The 20,186-nt window shown below is 43.0% G+C and overlaps 1 protein-coding gene across 14 annotated transcripts in view; it reads right to left on the reverse strand.

The window, feature by feature from the left end:
- Positions 1–20,186, reverse strand: part of ARIH2 (ariadne RBR E3 ubiquitin protein ligase 2) — a 70,233-nt gene that overhangs the window by 25,864 nt on the left and 24,183 nt on the right. For 7 of the 14 annotated variants that reach the window (XM_031663355.1, XM_031663358.1, XM_031663356.1 and 4 more), the window contains one exon: positions 47–114. In XM_031663355.1, the coding sequence (XP_031519215.1) occupies positions 47–114 (68 nt within the window). Of the gene's footprint in view, positions 1–46; positions 115–1,953; positions 2,122–17,570; positions 17,617–20,186 lie in introns of those variants that run through there. The other 7 variants (XM_031663367.1, XM_031663366.1, XM_031663365.1 and 4 more) reach the window with 2 other exon arrangements.

Below are 20,186 nucleotides of genomic sequence, written 5' to 3' on the forward strand. Positions count from 1 at the left end.
AGCAGAGCTATGGGCAATGTTATCTCTCCTCCCCCAAATACCTTACCTGTCCAATATCTCTGAAACTTGCCAGTGGAAATTAACTAATATAAGTTTAGCAACTGAATGAGATACCTAGAAAGAAGAAAGAAAAAAAATCGAATTATAATTGCATTTTCTTTTAAGGTGTTTCACATTTTGAGAACCGCATACATTCATGTCTATGCCAAGCCCAGACTGGATTACCAAATTCCTCCTCTTGGTTCTCTGCTTTGTCTTTTAAGTTCAGACTCTTACAATCTTAGTGATTTCAAGAATCTCTTTATTTTTGATCTTTGTTTTCATTAATAAACCTTTCAAGAAAATTAATTTCATTTGAAACTTAAAGACACTCATTTTACAATAACAACCTAGCATCTATTAATAACATAAACAACAGAGCTGGGGTTTCCTTCATGTCATATATGTTCCCTCAAGCTGCTGTAGGAGGTTGTACACCAGAAGCACATCTCTATTAAGGCCTGTTACTTGTAGAAAATCCCCAGGTCTGGGTTTGCATAAACCCTACAGAAACACCAGAAAACAACCAACAAAACATAAAAACCCAAAACTCAGTTTAAAATCACTGAATTCCCAGCAGCCAATGAGTCCTAGTTGCAAGGACAGTTTCAAAATTTGTGGGCAGCCTTTCTGGCCTCTATATGTTCTTAGGAGACATTTAAAGCACATGGTTATAGCTACTAAAGAACCTTAGAAGGTGGTTGAGCTAGCAATTCTATTTCTGTAAAGTCTCCCTGAGGAAATGACAGAGGATATGTTTACCACAGGATTATTTACAATAGTAAAAAATTAGAAATAACCTAAATATCCAACAAAAATGAGTTAAATAATATATGACAGATCTATGCAATAGACTACTACGTGGTTATTTTAAAAGATTTAGTTTATTGACATAGAAAGATGTTCTTTTTTTTTTTTTTTTGAGACAGTCTTTGTCACCCAGGCCGGAGTGCACTGGCTGACCTCGGCTCACTGCAACCTCTGTCTCCCAGGCTCAAGTGATTCTCCTGCCTCAGCCTCCCGAGTAGCTGGGATTACAGGCATGCGCTACCACGCCCAGCTAATTTTTGTATTTTTAGTAGAGACAGGGTTTAACCATGTTGGCCAGGCTGGTCTTGAACTCCTGACCTCAGGTTATCCGCCTACCTTGGTCTTCCAAAGTGCTGGGATTACAGGTGTGACCCATTGCACCCGGCCACTATTTTTTTTTTTTTTAAATAATGAGCTGCGCTATGTTGTCTAGACTGGAATACAAGGCTATTCACAGGCATGATCAGTGCACACTACAGCTTTGAACTCCTGGGCTCAAGTGATCCTTCCACCTCAACCTCTCGGGCACTACAGGTGCATATCACTTCACCCACCTTAGAAGCTCATATTTTAATGTTAGGTTAAAGAAGCATATAAGCATCTACATGTTATAGTCGTAATTGAGACGTAAGCTAGTTACAAAACACCCTAAGTGTCAAGACTTGGGTGAGACCACAGAAGACTGGGATGTGTTTGGAAGCCTTAGATCATCAGGCTTCCCAGAGAAAGCAATACACACCATGAGGGTTCTACTAAAGCAAGGAGAAAGTAGGAGCATATTTACAGTTAGGGTGACAAGAAAACACACAGAACATTGTCTGCTCACTGGACTGAGTCCTTAAACAAGAGCTACCATGGATCCGTAAGGTAGTAGGTGTCTGGTCCACAGATAAGAACTGCAGCAGAGGAAAGACACACAGTGACCACCACATGATCCCTCCTTCTAGCACTCAAGTCACTCCTGAAAGGAGACAAGTGAGCACCTACTAAACAAGGGCACATCCCAGTATATAATGAGTGTCAAAGGCTATGCAATCAGTGAGTGCTTCCTGTCCTATAGTCCAGGTACATCTGGAGAAAAATCAAGGACTCAAGACAGCTTACTTCGCTCAGGATGGGGGTCCCTATTTTCCTTCCAAGGTAAGTGGCATCTGACCCATGCATGCTGCCACAGTATTTTCTTGCAGAAGCCCATGTAGACTTTAGGCCTAGGTTTCCCAAATTATGGCTGGTATTTCTTCTGTGTCCTCAACAAAGCTATTCGTCCCCAACAGACCACTATCACAAAATGAGAAGAGAGACAAGACATCTTGTTTAAACTTTAACAACTGCTGAAATACAGCCTTTGGATACAAATAGCTTTTTAATTTATTTTTTATTTTATTATTATTATTATTATTATTATTATTATATATTTTTTGAGATGGAGTCTCACTCTGTTGCCCGGGCTGGAGTGCAGTGGTGCGATCTCAGCTCACTGCAAGCTCCGCCTCCCAGGTTCACGCCACTCTCCTGCCTCAGCCTCCCGAGTAGCTGGGACTACAGGCACTTGCCTCCATGCCGGGCTAATTTTTTATAGTTTTAGTAGACACAGAGTTTCCCCATGTTAGCCAGGATGGTCTTGATCTCCTGACCTTGTCATCTGCCCGCCTTGGCCTTCCAAAGTGCTGGGATTACAGGCGTGAGTCAGCACGCCCGGCCTATTTTATTATTATTATTTTTGAGATAGGATCTCACTATGTTTCCCAGGCTAGAGTGCAGTGGCGTGATCGCGGCTCACTGCAACCTCCACTTCCTGGGCGCAAGTGATACTCCCAGCTCAGCCTCCTGAATAGCTGGGACTACAGGTGCAAGCCACCACGTCCAGTTAATTTTTTAAAATTTTGTAGAGACATGGTTTCTCCATGTTGCCTAGTTTACTCCTCAACTCCTAAGCGCGAGCAATCTGCCTGCCTCGGCCTCCCAAAGTGCAGAGATTACAGGTGTGAGCCACTGAGCCCAGCCCTTTCTTTTTTTTTTTGAGACAGAGTCTCCCTCTGTCGCCCTGGCTGGAGTGCAGTGGTACGATCTTGACTTACTACAACCTCCGCCTCCCGGATTCAAGCAATTCTCTGCCTCAGCCTCCCAAGTAGCTGGGATTACAGGCGCCCGCCACCATGTCATTTTTTTTTTTTTTTTTTTTTTTTTTTTTGAGACGGAGTCTCGCTGTGTCGCCCAGGCTGAGTGCTGTGGCGGATCTCAGCTGCTGCGAGCTCCGCCTCCTGGGTTCCACAGCCATTCTCGCCCTCAGCCTCAGTAGCTGGGCTACAGGCCCGCCACCTCGCCCGGCTAGTTTTTGTTAGTATTAGAGGCAGGGTTTCACCATGTTAACCAGGATGGTCTCGTCTCTGACCTGCGTGATCCACCGCCTCGGCCTCAGTGCTAACAGGACACAGGCTTGAGCCACCTTGCCCGGCCTCTTTTTTTTGAAAGAGTCTCTCTGTTGCACAGGCTGGAGTGCAGTGTAGTTGCAATCCCGGCTCTACAGAGATTCCACCTCCCAGGTTCACACCATTCTCCTGCCTCAGCCTCCCAAGTAGCTGGGACTACAGGCGCCACCACGCCCAGCTAATTTTTCTTTCGTATTTTTCAGTAGAGATGGGGTTTCACCGTGTTAGCCACGGTGGTCTCGATCTCCTGACCTCGTGATCCGCCTGCGTCGGCCTCCCAAAGTGCTGGGATTACAGGCGTGAGCCACCGCACCCAGCCAATTTTTGTATTTTTAGTAGAGACGGGGTTTCACCATCTTGGCCAGGCTGGTCTTGAACTCCTGACCTCATGATCCACCAGCCTCAGCCTCCCAAAGTGCTGGGATTACAGGCATGAGCCACCGTGCCCAGCCTATTTTTTAAAATAGAGATGAGGCTATGTTGTCCAGGCTACAGTACGGTGGCTGTTCACAGACACGATCCTACTACTGATGAGCACAAGGGTTTTTTGTTCTGTTTTTCACAGACAGGGTCTTGTTTTGTTGTACAGGTTGGAATGCAGTGGCATGATCATCGCTCACTGTAACCAAGAACTCCTGGGTTCGAGCAATACTCTCACCTCAGCCTCCCAAGACGCTAAGACTACAAGCCCATACCACCACCCCCAGCTAATTTGTTGTTGTTGTTATAGAGAGGAGCTCATTATATTGCTCAGGCTGGTCTCAAACTCCTGGTCTTGAGTGATCCTCCTGCAGCACAGGAGTTTTGACCTGCTCTGTTTCCAATCTAGGTCAGTTTACCCCTCAAATAGTTTTAAAAAACATGAAGTGGGGCCAGGTGCAGTGGCTCACACCTGTAATTCCAGCACTTTGGAAGGCCGAGGCGGGTGGATCACAAGGTCAGGAGATCAAGACCAGCTTGGCTAATATGGTGACATCCCGTCGCTACTAAAAATACAAAAATTAGCTGTGTGGTAGTGGGCGCCTGTAGTCCCAGTTACCTGGGAAGTTGAGGCAGGAGAATCGCTTGAACCCAGGAGGCGGAGGTTGCATGAGCTGAGATCACATCACTGTACTCCAGCCTGGGCGACAGCAGAGCAAGACTCCGTCTCAAAAACAAAAAACAAAAAACAAACAAAAAAACACCATGGAGTGATACTGCTTTAGATGAACTCCTTGCTGGAAGCTTTTCTTTCTTCTCATACCCAGAGGGGCCCAATCAGCCTTACACCATGCTTTCTGTTCTGACTTCCACATGTCTCATTATACATGACCACCAAGTCCTAGCAAAGATACTACGCCACCTAGGAAACTCAGAGGAATTCTGACCATGTCCAATAGCTGCCACCTTTTTTTCACTACAGCTGGGCACTTTACGCTAAGAACAGGGGTCAGGTTGACTTACAGATCCACAAAGCCCAGAAACAGATGGCACACTGAGTAGCCACTCAACAAATGCTCATTATTTAAATGATATGTCTTTAACCTGTGGATTTAAAATAAAATTTTGCTGTTTCATTAGAAAGGTCAAGAAAGTTTAACACTGATCTCTTGATTTCAACAGCACTAACAGCCACAATGAAGCCTCAGAATTAACACACTAGGTAAAGCTCACCTACAGATAACAACATAACCCTCTACTAAAGCCAAGAATTTCCTGATGACTATAAGTCTGCTAATGACCAACTCAGAATACCCCAGCAGAGCTGAGTTCTGGTGAGAACAAATAATTGAAAGGGAGATAGGCCTACCACTTTATAAAATGGACAGTGGAGAGGTGTAAATCTATTCTTTTAATGGCAACAGCCAAGAGTACATCAATATATATAGGATAGGCTAGGCACGGTGGCTCGTGCCTATAATCCCAGCACTTTGGGAGGCCGAGGCGGGCAGATCACTTGACATCAAGAATTAGAGACCAGCTAAGTTGTGGCCAACATGGTGAAACCCTGTCTCTAATAAAAACAAAAAATTAGCTGGGCATAGTGGCAGGCACCTGTAATCCCAACTACTTGGGAAATCAGGAGGCTGAGGAAGGAGAATCGCTTGAGCCCGGGAGGTGGAGGTTGCAGTGAGCTGAGATTGTGCCACTGCACTCCAGCCTGGGTGATAGAACAAGACTCCATCTCAAAAAAATAAATAAATACACACACACACACACACACGTCAGCTCTATGCATCTCCCAGCAGCCTTCTGTAAGAGACACTACTGGGACCCCCACATCAAGGTGGAGGTGACTGCCAGGCACAGTGGTTCATGCCTGTGGTCCCAGCTACTCAGGAGGCTGAGGCGGGAGAATTGCTAAGCCCAGGAGTTTGACACCACAGCCAGTCTGGCAACACAGCAAAAGCCCGTCTCTTTTTTTAAAAAAAAAAAAAAAAAAAAAAAGGGCCGGGCGTAGTGGCTCCCTTCTGTAATCCCAGCACTTTGGGAGGCAGAGGCAGGCTGATCACCTGAGGTCAGGAGTTCGAGACCAGCCTGGCCAACATGGTGAAACCCCGTCTCTACTAAAAATATAAAAATTAGCTGAGTGTTCTGGTGGGCGCCTGTAATCCTAGCTATTTGGAAGTTGAGGCAGGAGAATCGCTTGAACCCAGGAGATGGAGGTTGCAATGAGCCGACATGGTACCATGCACTCCAGTCTGGGAGAAAGAGTGAGACTCTGTCTCAAAAAAAAGAAAAAAAAAAAGTAAAGAAGATAATTACCTGTATTAGGTTGATAGTATATAGAAGATTGGAGACTCTCTCCCTCAAAAATCTACTACGAATCTGATGAAATTCTGAGACCACTAATTAAAGGGAAAATGTAGTGTCACTGCACCTCATCCAGTAAAGGACACCAGGAAGGATCTATAGGAAAGCCAGATTCCCCAGAGCCCTCTGGGCAAAAGCAGCACAGAGATGGAGAAAAACAATGAGAAAATGATACTCTAGAAAAATATATTCTAAAAAGGTAGTCTCAGCAAGGAGGCCACCTTCTGCCTGATTTGGGTCACAAGAGAGAACTGACTGAAACCCCATCTCAACCCACCAGCAGTTTTCCAGAGGAACCAGTGGCCACCTTGAGCCATCTTGGCCTCCTGGCAGAAGGGCCAAGACAAATCTTCTAAACAATATTAAGCCAGATTAAAGGTAAAAATCTGTCTGAGTGACAACAGCTGAGCTTTCTAAGGAACGAATTAATATTCACACCATCCGTCTTTTTTTTTTTTTTTTTTGAGACGGAGTCTCGCTCTGTCGCCCAGGCTGGAGTGCAGTGGCCGGATCTCAGCTCACGGCAAGCTCTGCTTCCCGGGTTTATGCCATTCTCCTGCCTCAGCCTCCCGAGTAGCTGGGACTACAGGCACCCGCCACCTCGCCCGGCTAACCCTCTTCCATTCTATTTTTTTGTTATTTTTTAGTAGAGACGGGGTTTCACCGGGTTAGCCAGGATGGTCTCGATCTCCTGACCTTGTGATCCGCCTGTCTCGGCCTCCCAAGGTGCTGGGATTACAGGCTTGAGCCACCGCGCCCGGCCTAACACCATCAGTCTTTAATGCTCGGAAGAGCTCAACGATACATTTAGAATCTATCACAGTCAACACTTTCACAACTGAGTCCTTCACCCCGTCCCCTTGTTACCCTTTATAATTTGTTCAATTGTGGAGAGAAAACCTTTCAGTAGAATCAAGATGAGCTCTTGCTGGGCTGTTTTAATCAAGGAGCTAACAACCTGTTGGTAGTTAAGACTAAGTATTATCAAGACAACTTATAAAGAAAAGGCCAAATCTTTTCCAAAAGAAAAATGGATCCAGGTAGTAACCAATGTAAGCCAAAAAAAAGACTAATGACTTGGAAGGAACACATGTGACCAATGCAGTGTTCAGAATAAACTTGCAGTTCTATTAGATCAACAGGTAGTCAAAGGATTAAAAGTCTTATATATCTATGAATGCTTTTTCTTTTCTGTTGAGATGGAGTCTCATTCTGTCACCCAGGCTAGAGTGCAGTGGCGCAACCTTGGCTCACTGCAACCTCTGCTTCTCAGGTTCAAGTGATTCTCCTGCCTCAGCCTCCCACGTAGCTGGGATTACAGGCAGTCACCATCACGCCCAGGTATTTTTGGTATTTTTACTAGAGATGGGATTTCACCACATTGGCCAGGCTGGTCTCAAACTCCTGACCTCAAGTGATCACCCTGCCTCGGCCTCCCAAAGTGCTGGGATTATGGGCATGAGCCACCAAGCCCGGCACTATGAATGCTTTTTCTATTTCTAGAAACATTAACTGAGGAAAAAACTAGAAATTAAGAACTAGAAAGTTTCCTGTCCAAAAGGAGTCTCAAGATAATTACTGAGTAATCTGAGTCTCTGATTAGAGAGATAAAAAAGGTATCTATTGTTCTCTCCATCTCAAGGGCCAAAAAAAGGATGCCATTTAATAGACACCCTCAATAGGCCAAAGAGGGTGCCATTCATTAGGCTACTGTTTCCAGCAAACCCATTCTCCAATTCATTTCCACTATTCCCCAGAGGAAATCTCATCCCTGTTTAAAGAGCAAACCCTAAGATGGTAGAATTTCTTTGACAGTCACTTTGTACATTCACAAAACCATGAGTAAAGAATAGTTACGGGCTGGGTGTGGTGGCTCAAGCCTGTAATCTCAGCACTCTGGGATGTCAAGTTGGGAGGATTGCTTGAATTCAGGAGTTTGAGACCAGCCTGGGCAAATAGTGAGATCCTGTATCTACAAAAAATCTTTTTTTTTTTTTTGAGACGGAGTCTCACTCTGTTGCTCTGACGGGAGTGCAGTAGCATGATCCCGGCTCACTGCAAGCTCCGCCTCCAGGGTTCACACCATTCTCCTGCCTCAGCCTCCTGAGTAGCTGGAACTATAGGTGCCCGCCACCATGCCTGGCTAATTTTTTGTATTGTTTAGTGGAGACGGGGTTTCACCGTGTCAGTCAGGATGGTCTCCATCTCCTGACTCCCAAAATGCTCAGACTACAGGCGTTAGCCACCACGCCCGGCCTTTTTTTTTTTTTTTTTTTTTTTTGAGATGAAGTGTCGCTCTTGTCCCCAGGCTGGAACATAATGGCGCGATCTTGGTTCACTGCAACCTCTGCCTCAGCCTCCTGAGTAGCTGGGATTACAGGCGCCTGCCACCACGCCCAGCTAATTTTTGTATTTTAATAGAGACGGCGTTTCAACATGTTGGCCAGGCTGGTCTCAAACTGTGACCTCAGGTGATCCACCCGCCTCGGCCTCCCAAAATACTGGGATTACAGGCATGAGCCACCACACCCAGCCAAAACATTTTTTTTTTTTTTATTAGCTGGGCATGGTGGCATGTGTCTGTAGTCCTAGCTACTTAGGAGGCTAAGGTAGGAGGATAGCTTGAGCCGAGGAGGTGGAGGCTGCAGTGAGCCGTGATCACGCTACGACACTCCAGCTGAGGTGACACAGCAAGACTGTGTTTCAAGAAAATGAATAATGGCTGGGCGTGGTGGCTCATGCCTGTAATCCCAGCACTTTGGGAGGCAGAGGTGGTGGGATCACGAGATCAGGAGATTGAGATCATCCTGGCTAACACGGTGAAACCCTATCTCTACTACAAATACAAAAAATTAGCCGGGCATTGTGGCAGGTGCCTGTAGTCAGTCCCAGCTACTTGGAAGGCTGAGGCAGGAGAATGGCGTGAACCTGAGAGGCGAAGCTTACAGTGAGCCGAGATCGCGTCACTGCACTCCAGCCTGGGCGACAGAGCAAGACTCCGTCTTTAAAAAAAAAAAAAAAAAGAAAATGAATAATCATGTTTAATAATTATAATACTTTTGAAAGTTTATGGAGTCTAACTGCCAAAATCAGAAATAAAAAATTCAGATTATTTCTGATTTTAATTCAATTTGGCTCATAATTTGATAAGATGTTGATTTCAATTGATGAATTTCAATCTATTCAGAATTGCCGGCTGGGCACGGTGGCTTACACCTGTAATCCCAGCACTTTGGGAGGCCAAGGCAGGCAGATCACCTGAGGTCAGGAGTTCGAGATCAGCCTGGCCAACATAGTGAAACCCTGTCTCTACTAAAAATACAAAAATTAGCTGGGCATAGTGGTGGGCCCCTGTAATCCCAGCTACTTGGGAGGCTGAGGCATGAGAATCAGTTGAACTCAAGCAGCAGGGGTTGCAGCGAGCCAAGACTGCACCACTGCACTCCAGCCTGGCTGACAAGAACAAGACTCCATTTCAAAAACAAAAATTGCTGACAGTAGAAATACTAAGATATTCTGTATACACATACACCAGGCAATATAAACTCCCTTGTTGCCAAACTGAAACATTTCTCATACCTTATCTTGCTGATAGAATCAGACACTTAACTTCCCTCTGCCTTAATGACCCCCTCATGATTTCTATGATGTCTTTTGCAGCACTTGTTGAGGTACTCTGTGCTCTTCCTCTTGTATCCCCATCTTGTCAGTGGAGGGCACCACATTCCCACTCCTCTCAAGGTAGGACTGTTGGCCTTTTCCACCACGTCTCACTCTTCCTTAACCACTTTACCCTCTCCCATCATCACCACTCCACTGTCCAATCTCTAGTTCTTCCTCTCCTCCACACTCCCATCAGAAGGGCCTCACTCACATGCAAAGGCATCTTAATGTATATCCCTTCCACTCCATCATCCTTAGGATGAGCTTCTTGACACCCTTACGCAACAGTAATAACACCACAATTCTTGCAGATCCCTTAACTCCTGCCAGGATCAGTTCCTACCTTGTTTAAAACCCGTCACTGCTCTCCAGTATTGACAGGACAAACTTTATATGCCTTAGTAGAAGACAGTCTTCAGGAATCACCACCTAATCCCTCCCCACAGCAATTCACTGAATGATTCCAGAACCCCAATATGTTTCTCGTAACTGTCAGCTACCAATAACGCCCTTCTTTGTAGCGTACATTTAGAAATTAAAGAACATACTTCTATAGAACCCTGTGTCAAAGCAGGAATCAAAAGAGAAATTAGAAAATGTTTTGAACTGAATAATGAAAATACCACATAATGAAATTTGTGAGATGCAGCTAATATGCCTACATGAAAATTGAAAACTGTAAACGTATATGCTAAAAGAGGTCCAAAAATCAAAGACATAAGGATCTAACCTAAGAAGCTAGAAACATTTAGTCACAGCTGTGTATTATAACTAAAAAAAAGGGAAGCTAGAAAAAGATGACTACGTTAAAATGAAGTAAAAAGAAGAAAACAGTGACAATTAAAAAGAGAAAGAAATAAAATCCAAAGCAAGTAACAGCAAAAATTAAGTCTAAAAATGGATTCTTTAAAAATATCAGGCCGGGCGCGGTAGCTCAAGCCTGTAATCCCAGCACTTTGGGAGGCCGAGATGGGCGGATCACGAGGTCAGGAGGTCGAGACCATCCTGGCTAACATGGTGAAACCCTGTCTCTACTAAAAAAAAAAAAATACAAAAAACTAGCCGGGCGAGGTGGCAGGCGCCTGTAGTCCCAGCTACTCGGGAGGCTGAGGCAGGAGAATGGCGTAAACCCGGGAGGCGGAACATGCAGTGAGCTGAGATCCAGCCACTGCACTCCAGCCTGGGCGACAGAGCGAGACTCCGTCTCAAAAAAAAAAAAAAATCAACAAAGTTGATAAAACAGAACAACTAGGAAAAAAGAGAAAACAAATTACCCATAACAGAGGTAGAAGATGGACCACCCCCTACAATTCTTTACAGTAAGACATTAAAAGGGAAATAAGAAAATGTTATGAACAACCTAATTCTAATAAAATTGACATCTTAAATGAAATTAACATGTTCTTTGAAAAATACCAACAATGACACAAAATGAAAAAGAAAAACTGGCAGCTGTTTATCTAGTAAAGACATGGAATTCATGATCAAAACCCTTCCCACCAAATTCCAGGCCCAGGGATTTTACTGGTGAATTCTATCAACACTAATTTTACAAAAATACTTTTAGAAACTACAGAAGACAGGGACATTTCTCCCAAACTCATTTTATGAGGTTAGCATAACCATGATAAAACATAACCAAGAAAAAAAATCCCAATATTTCACAGACATAGACACAAAAATCCTTAATTTAAAAATTTGCCATTGTACTGCAGCCTGGACAACAAGAGCGAAACTCTGGGAAACAAACAAACAAACAAAAAAGCACTAATAAATGAATTTATTAATTTACTAAGGTAAAAAAATACAAAGTTGGCCTGGTACACTGCCTCACGCTTGTAATCCCAGCACTTTGAGAGACTAAGGCAGGCAAATTGCTTGAGCCCAGGAGTTCAAGACCAGCCAAGGCAACATGGCAAAACCCTGTCTCTACAAAAAGTACAAAAAATCAGCTGGGCATGGTGACATGCATCTGTTGTTCCATCCACCTGGGAGGTTGAGGTAGAAGGATCACTTGAACCTGGGAGGTTGAGGTTGCAGTGAACCATGATAGCTCTACTGTACTCCAGCCTGGGTGACAGAGGAAGACACTGTCACAAAATAAAAATTAAAAAAAAAAAAAAAAAGAGAAAGAAAATACAAAGTCAATATATACAACAACCAAATGTTAGAATTCAAAGAAAGAGCCAAAAAAGTATTTCTATATAGCAGAAAATTAAAAAATTAAATGGGCGAATTTTAATACTTTATTTTATTTAACCTAATATATCCGAAATTGTATTATTTCAACAGGTAACACATAAAAAAGCATGATAATCTATTTTTATCCTTTGTTTCATTCTAAGTCCAGTGTGTATTTTAGACTTATGGCACGTCTCAATTCAAACTGACTGTATTTCAAATCAGCAATGGCCACACATAGCTACCATACCGGGCAGCACAGCTACAGATTTTGAACACAGCAATCAAAACCAATCAAAATGAAAATCCCAATCAAAATCACAAACTTTTAAACAAAATTAAATAGTTGATTGTAAAATCTGTAGAAATGTAAAGGATCCAGAATATCCAAAGCAATCTTGAAAGAAAAGAGCAAAGTTGAAAGACTTACTATAGTAAATTCAAGACTTACTATAAAGTTACGTACAGTAATCAAGACCGTGGAGATACTGGACTTCATCAAAATTAAGCTTTTATTCTTCAACAGACATCATTTAGAAAATGGAAAAGTAGGAAGTAGAACTAGATGGAGTAAAAAAAGATGAAAAAAAGAAAAAAATGGGACAGACATATAGATCAACAGAACAAAACAGAGTCTGAAAGGAAACTCATACACGTATGGTAAATTTTCAACAAAGGTGCCATTGTAATTCAATGGAGAAAAAAAGTATTTTCAACAAATGGTTCTGGAACAATTGAATAATTGTTTATACAAAACAAAACACAGAACATAGACCATTACTTCATACCACACAAAAATTAACTCAAAAGAGTTCACATATCTAAATGTAAAACCTAAAACTATAAAATTGTTAGAAGAAAACACAGAAGAAAATTGTGACCTTAGTTTAGGCAAAGATTTCTAGATATGACACTAAAAGCACAATCCTTAAAAGAAAAATTTAAAAAAAAAAAGAAAATAAAGATAAACTTGACTTCATCAAAATTAAGCTTTTACTCTTCAAAAGACACCATTTAGAAAATGGAAAAGTAGGAAGCAGAACTAGATGGAGTAAAAAAAGAGAAAAAAAGAAAATGGAAGAGACAGGTAATAGGATGGGAGAAAGTATCTGCAAATCATACATCTGAAAAAATTATTCAAACTATATAAAGAATTCTCTCTTAGAACTCAATAAGGCACAAAATGCAATTTTTAAAAACAAAGTATTTGAACAGACATTTCACCACGAAAAATAAATGTATGAATAGCAAATAGGCACGAGGAAAGATCATTAATTACATTAATGATTAATGACACTCATCATTAGGGAATGCAAATTAAAACCACAAGATACTACACTTCACACTCACTGGAATGATTATAACTGCAACCCTTACATAATGCCAGTAGGCATGTAAAGCAGTAGAGCCACCTTGGAAAACAGTTTATTTCTTAAAATGTTAAACATGGCTGAGCGCGGTGGCTCACGCCTGTAATCCCAGCACTTTGGGAGGCCAAGGCAGGCAGATCACAAAGTCAGGAGATCGAGACAATCCTGGCTAACACAGTGAAACCCCCAACTCTACCAAAAACACAAAAAATTAGCCAGGCATGGTGGCGAGCGCCTGTAGTCCCAGCTACTCAGGAGGCTGAGAGGCAAGAGAATGGCATGAACCCGGGAGGTGGAGCTTGAAGTGAGCTGAGATAGCGCCACTGCACTCTAGCCTGGGCGACAGAGCAAGACTCCGTCTCAAAAAAAAAAAAGTTACACATACACTTACCATGTGACCCAGCAATCCCACTCCTAGATATCTATACAAGAGAAATGAAAACACATGGCCATATTAAGCCCTGGACATGAATGGTCACAGCAGCATACTGTGTAGTAGCCCAAAATTAAAAACAACCCAATGTCCATCAACTTATAAATGAATGGGTAAACAAAATGTGGCATATCCATACAATGGAAAATCATTATTCAGCAAATATAAGAGAACACACTACTGATGCATGATACAATATGGATGAACCTCAACCATTAAGCTAAGAGAAAGAACCAGGCAACAAAAGACTACATATTATATAATTCAAATTGTATGAAATTGCTAGAAAAGGCAAAACTATTGAGACAGAAGATCAGCAGTCACTTGGGAACGGGAATCAACTGTAAATGAACACAGGGGAATATTTTAGGTGATGAAATGTTCTAAAACTGGGACTGTGGTAATGACTACATAGTTGTTTACATTTAGTAAAACTCAAATAATGGTACACTTTAAAATGGATGAGTTGGGCCGGGCATGGTGGCTCACGTCTGTAACCCCAGTAATTTGGGAGGCCAAGGTTGGTGGATCACCTGAGGTTGGGAGTTCCAGATCAGCCTGACCAACAAGGAGAAACCCCATCTCTACTAAAAATACAAAATTAGCATTAAAAATACAAAATTAGCCGGGCGTGGTGGCACAAGCCTGTGATCCCAGCTACTTGGGAGGCTGAGGCAGGAGAATTGCTTGAACCTGGGATGCAAAGGTTGCAGTGAGCCGAGATCGTGCCATTGCACTCCAGCCTGGGCAACAAGAGCAAAAATTCCGTCTCAAAAAATAAAAAAAAAAGAAGGCTGGTTGCAGTGGCTCACACCTGTAATGCCAGCACTTTGGGAGGCCGAGGCTGGCAGATTACGAGGTCAGGAGATCGAGACCATCCTGGCTAACACGGTGAAACCCCATCCCTACTAAAAATCCAAAAAAATTAGCCGCGTGTGGTGGTGGGCGCCTGTAGTCCCAGTCACTCAGGAGGCTGAGGCAGGAGAATGGTGTGAACCTGGGAGGCAGAGCTTCCAGTGAGCCGAGATCGCGCCACTGCACTCTAGCCTGGGTGACAGAGCAAGACTCCGTCTCAAAACAAAAAAAAATAAAATAAAATAAAATGAATAAAATGGATGAGTTTAATGGCACGTAAAACTTCAGTAGAGCTGTTTCAAAAATGAGTTGACTGATGGACAGATAAATGATGAAGCAAATGCAGCAACAGATTAGCAATTATATAATCTAGATGGTACAGTATATGAATGTCCACTGTACAATTATTCAAAGCTCTTTAAAATTTTTCATAATAAAAGGGCGGAAAGTTTGTCAAATTTAATTCAATGGCAATCACTCACATTATCAAATGTCACAATATACGAAGGGTTGACCCTTACATTACTGCATCAGATAGTATACTTTGACTTTTTATTTATAATCCTCAGAATAACAAATTCTGCTATACAGTTTTAACACAGTTTTCACTAAGGTTAGCTGACCATATACACTATAGAGTACAGTCTAATAGTGCTAGTATAAAGTCATTTCCATATAGACCTATAATGCTGATAACTTTACCATATTCTTTGGCTTTCTTTTTTTTCCTCTTTTTTTTTTGAGATGGAGTTTTGCTCTTGTTGCCCAGGCTGGAGTGCAATGGCGCGAAGTCAGCTCACCGCAACCTCCACCTCCCAGGTTCAAGCGATTCTCCTGCCTCAGCCTCTGAGTAGCTGGGATTATAGGTATGCGCTACACAACGCCCAGCTAATTTTGTATTTTTAGTAGAGATGGGGTCTCTCCATTTTGGTCAGGCTGGTCTCAAACTCCCGACCTCAGGTGATCCCCCTACCTCAGCCTCCCAAAGAGCTGGGATTACAGGCATGAGCCACCATGTGCAGCTTTCTCTGGCTTTCTTGATCTCCCTGACCAAGGCTTCTGAGTATTCCACTGGATGTTCTGCTCCCATTCAGTCAGCTCCTTAAATATCACTTTTCCACAGGCACAGCTTTTAGGCCTGCCTTCTCACTCCCCGGACTATCTTTGGGCAATCACATTTGTGCCTGACCCTTAGTATGAACATTAGCCCCAAAGATAAGAACTCTCTCATTTTACCGGGAGCTAGGGAAGGAAAGTGTATGAGCAAGGTAGAGAAGTGGGGGCAAGCAAAAAGTTTATTGAAGAGTGAAGGGTACCCTCAAGTTTCTGGGTAGTCCAGAGAAGGTTTTCACAGAGTCAAAGATGGGGTCTGAGCAGAGACTAAGTGCAGCCCATCTTCCCACTTTCCCTGAGTCCTCCAAACCTGCACCACAATGGGTGAGACGCTACTGGGGAGCTCTCTTTCCAGCTTGAAGTGAGCTCTCTCTCCTCTGTTCTCATTTACCCTACACACTGCTCTGCATTACCCGTAGCCCTCAATCCAATATGGCTATGTTTTGCCATTGCATTTACAATGTCAATACTCTCAAATGGCTTCCAGATCTTTACTTCAGAAAGCATGTGTTACATGCATGTCAAAAAGGACTTTGTTTATGGTCATTTGTATTTTCCAAAGGTCATGAGCAAACACCTTCTGTCATGCTCTATAGTCTGTTTTTGACTGAAACTCTAAAATGCATATACTATAGAGGATGACAGAATGTGTTTTTTCATGACCTTTGGAAAATACTATCTGACACAGGCCCTCAAAACATGTTCAGTAGTTACCACTTGGTTACACTGGCCTGGAAACCTAGAGTAGACAGCTGCTTGGGAGTCAAGTTCTCCTTTCTGCTTTTTAAATGAAGAACATAGTAAATGTGTCACACAATTCTATGCCTGCTTCACAAGCAGGGCTGAGGAATGGAGGATGAAGACCAGGGGGAAATCCAGGCTGTGGGCCAATAATGCTAAGATTTTCTCACAGAGATGTAATGAAGTGAATATGAATGATTTAGTCGCTGTTACTGACATGGTTAGCAGCATGCAAATCTACAATTTCAGCATTTTGTTCTGGAGGCACTTTCTTCCACAGTCTAAAGGTGTTAAAGACTACAGAACTGAAATCAAACTGTCAGCTTAGAATGGAGACTACTTTATTAAGATAAAACTTTGAATCTCTGTGTCCTCTGACCCACTTGCTACAAGGAGACGGCTGCAGGGTTTCAGGATCTTAAGTAAGGCAACTCCAATAGCAATTTGCTTGTGGGCTTAGACTAGCAATTCTGTGACTTGCTGCCCAACTTCTGTTTCAACTTTATTCACTGCAAGCAGATTGTGATATCATTTTTCAGATCACAAATCCCAAGTCCACCTGAAGTTTGTTAATAACAGCCACAATTTATTTTCCGATTTCTACCAAGTCCCTTCCCCTCCACCGCATTCAAGCAAGTCTCTACCAGAAGTTTAAATTAGTCACTGGAACAAACATTTGAGTGCCCTGACCACAAAGAACTTAAAATATTAGAGAGAGATAAATTCCTGCTACTGAAGGAAATGGTAAGCACATATGACATTTAGGACCCTTTCTAGTACACAACCAATATCTATTTTCAGAAAAAATGTTTTGCAAGTTCCAGGAAATTTAACAGTTATTATTTGACACCCCAGAGCACTTGGATAGTGCATGTTTATTATTCAAAATAGTGCACAGAACATACTAATTTTATATACGGATCAAGGCACATGCTAAAATAGCCCCTGTTCCTGACAATAGTTGCCCAAGGATATCCATGAACATGATCAGTTGCTTCTTTATCTTTTTAGTCTTCTCTAGCTGGTTCAAGCTCTCCAGCCCTCAAGGACAAGTTAACAACATAGCTTGCAAATAGACTTTTCCCCCAGAAAAAAGAAATCCAGCAGCCCACCAAAACTGTCACCAGCCCTTCCCACACTTACCAGTGCCATAGGGAGGATGCAGCTGATGGCAGTGAGCATCAACGGCCTGAAAAAATACAGGTGGTAGTTTCAATTTTTATTTAAAATTCTTGCTTGCCAACTGCCTGAAATCTTTTAAGGCTACATGAATGGGTCTTCATGCCTCAGCCTGCCATTTCGTGGTCCAATCACTTTTGTTAACAAACACTAGTGGTCACTCATTAAAAAGCAGAAATGAAGAAAGGGAGTGAACTGTGGGCCAGCTTCTGGGCCTGGGCTAGAATGGGACATGATACAGGAAAATCAGCCTAAAGAGATCAAGACGGATGGATATGGGTCTGGGGGCGGGGGGCAAGGGATGATGCGGAGGGAGGCAAGAAAGTACTAAAGGGACAAGAGGAAGAAAGAAGGTTAAAGCACAAAGATAAAGCAGTAAGTAAACACCAGCCTACAATGGGGCAAAATTAGCATCAGTAGTGGTGGTGGTAGTCAGTCTCATAGGGCTTCTGACCCTAAACCAGGCTCACCCCTGAAGTCTAATTTAAGTGGTAGGATTTCATTTCTCCCATACTTCACACCTAAATATCCTCAGCCTCTAAAAGGCCCACTCTCTGGCACCTGATCCTAATTTTGCCCATTCCACTTTTCTTTACAGGGACATGGAAGGAGGGCTGACTTGTAACTGAAGTACCCAAATGTTATATATGTTTTTAAATCTGATTAATAAACACAAATTTGAAGACTTCTCACCAGCCTAACCTTGATTCAGTCCTAACTGCTGTGGACTCTAATAATCAAAATCAATACTAAAAAAACCAAAGACCTCACTCAATATAAGGTTATTTATACAAAATATAATAATGTAAAAATATTAAAGTAATCACTCCTTGACCGTAAGGGTATATATTTTAATTACAAAAAACTTCAAACATCTACCAAAGTGAAAAGTATAATGAAACCCATTACCCAGCTGGTGGCCAGACCCACTATGCCTCCATTCCAGCCCTCCCCTCCTCCCTCCAGATTATTGTGAAGTTAATCCCAGCCAGCATATCTTTTAGGGTGCATTTAATGGAAACTTTTTGAGAAGTACTTAGTACAAAGGGCTGGTTATTGCCCCTTCTAGAACTCCAACAGACTTCCAGGGGAATGCCACATAGGCAGGTTATGTCCAGCAAACCCAACCAAAAGAAATGCAGATAGGAGGTGATATCAAATGAGCTGCACAGAGTAGGGCTAAAAGCTGTGTCCATTCCTGCAGCCACAGCCCATCCTGTCCAAAAATTACTTGAAACAATGCTCTGTCTCAGCTACTGCTACCGTGAGAAGGCAAAGGGAGGGAATATCAAATAACCAGCTAGGTAGTAATATCCAAGTACTACCAATAAGATGGTAGTACCATCTTCTCCAAAAGGAGGGCACTTCAGAGGCCAGCATATCTTAATGAAAAAGCCAGATTCCAACAGCATGTTTCAATGACAGAGCTGGTACCTCATCGACTGCTTTCCTTAGCTACCCCTTTACGCTAGAAACATATAACCTTATTTTTATAACCTTTCTGTTTATATAAAACTACATAAACAGGAATAGAATGAAAGCCCATTGAGGGCAGAAATTTTTTTGACTGATTCCTTCTCTCCACACCTAAGAACCTGGAACAATACCTGTGTTAGCATTAGGTCCCATACGCCAACATCACTCTCTGCCTGTCTCCGGTGTGCCTGTGGTCCAGACTTGTCACCACACCCACATCCTCCGCAAGAGCGTATGAAGGTGCCAAGGCCTTCCAAGCCCTCAGGGATACACAGGGATACAGGAGAGGCCAGACACAGCTTCTCTGAGACAGGTTTAAAAAAGTTGGAGGGCTTAGCAGTCTCTCGAGGGTTGCAAGAAGGGCGGAGATGCTGACAATAGGTTGGAGGAGGCTAAAATCAGGTATATGAGTTAGGGAGAGGAACAATAAGGAGATCAGGCTGGAGCCTGGAGAATCCACTTTAAATTTTTCAACAGAGCAAAATAATCAAAGTGGTGCTTTTAGCGGATGTATCAGAAAAATAAAAAGTGGAAGTAAAGGAGGGGGTAGATATTAAAGGCAGAGAGATCTTTAAGTTATTTGAAAAAGAAGAGATCAGCTGGGTGCAGTGGCTCACACCTGCAATCCCAGCACTTTGGGAGGCCGGGGCAGGCGAATCTCCTGAGGTCAGGAATTCAAGACCAGCCTGGCCAACATGGTGAAACTCCATATCTACTAAAAATACAAAAATTAGAGTCAGGCATGGTGACTTACGCCTGTAATCCCAGCACTTCGGGAGGCTGAGGTGGGCAGATCACCTGAGGTCAGGAATTCGAGACCAGCCTGACCAACATGGAGAAACCTCATCTCTACTAAAAACACAAAATTAGCTGTGCATGGTGGTATGTGCCTGTAATCCCAGTTACTCGGGAGGCTGAGGCAGGAGAATGGCTTGAACCTGGGAGGCGGAGGTTGCAGTGAGCCAAGATTGTGCCATTGCACTCCAGCCTGGGCAACAAGAGCAAAACTCCATCTCAAAAAAAAAAATTAGCTGGGCATGGTGGCAGGCACCTGTAATCCCACCTACTAGAACTCCTGACCTCAAGTGATGTGCCCGCCTCGGC

The sequence above is a fragment of the Papio anubis genome, chromosome 2, assembly GCF_008728515.1.
Source record: "Papio anubis isolate 15944 chromosome 2, Panubis1.0, whole genome shotgun sequence".
In the NCBI taxonomy this organism is placed as follows: Eukaryota; Metazoa; Chordata; class Mammalia; order Primates; family Cercopithecidae; genus Papio; species Papio anubis.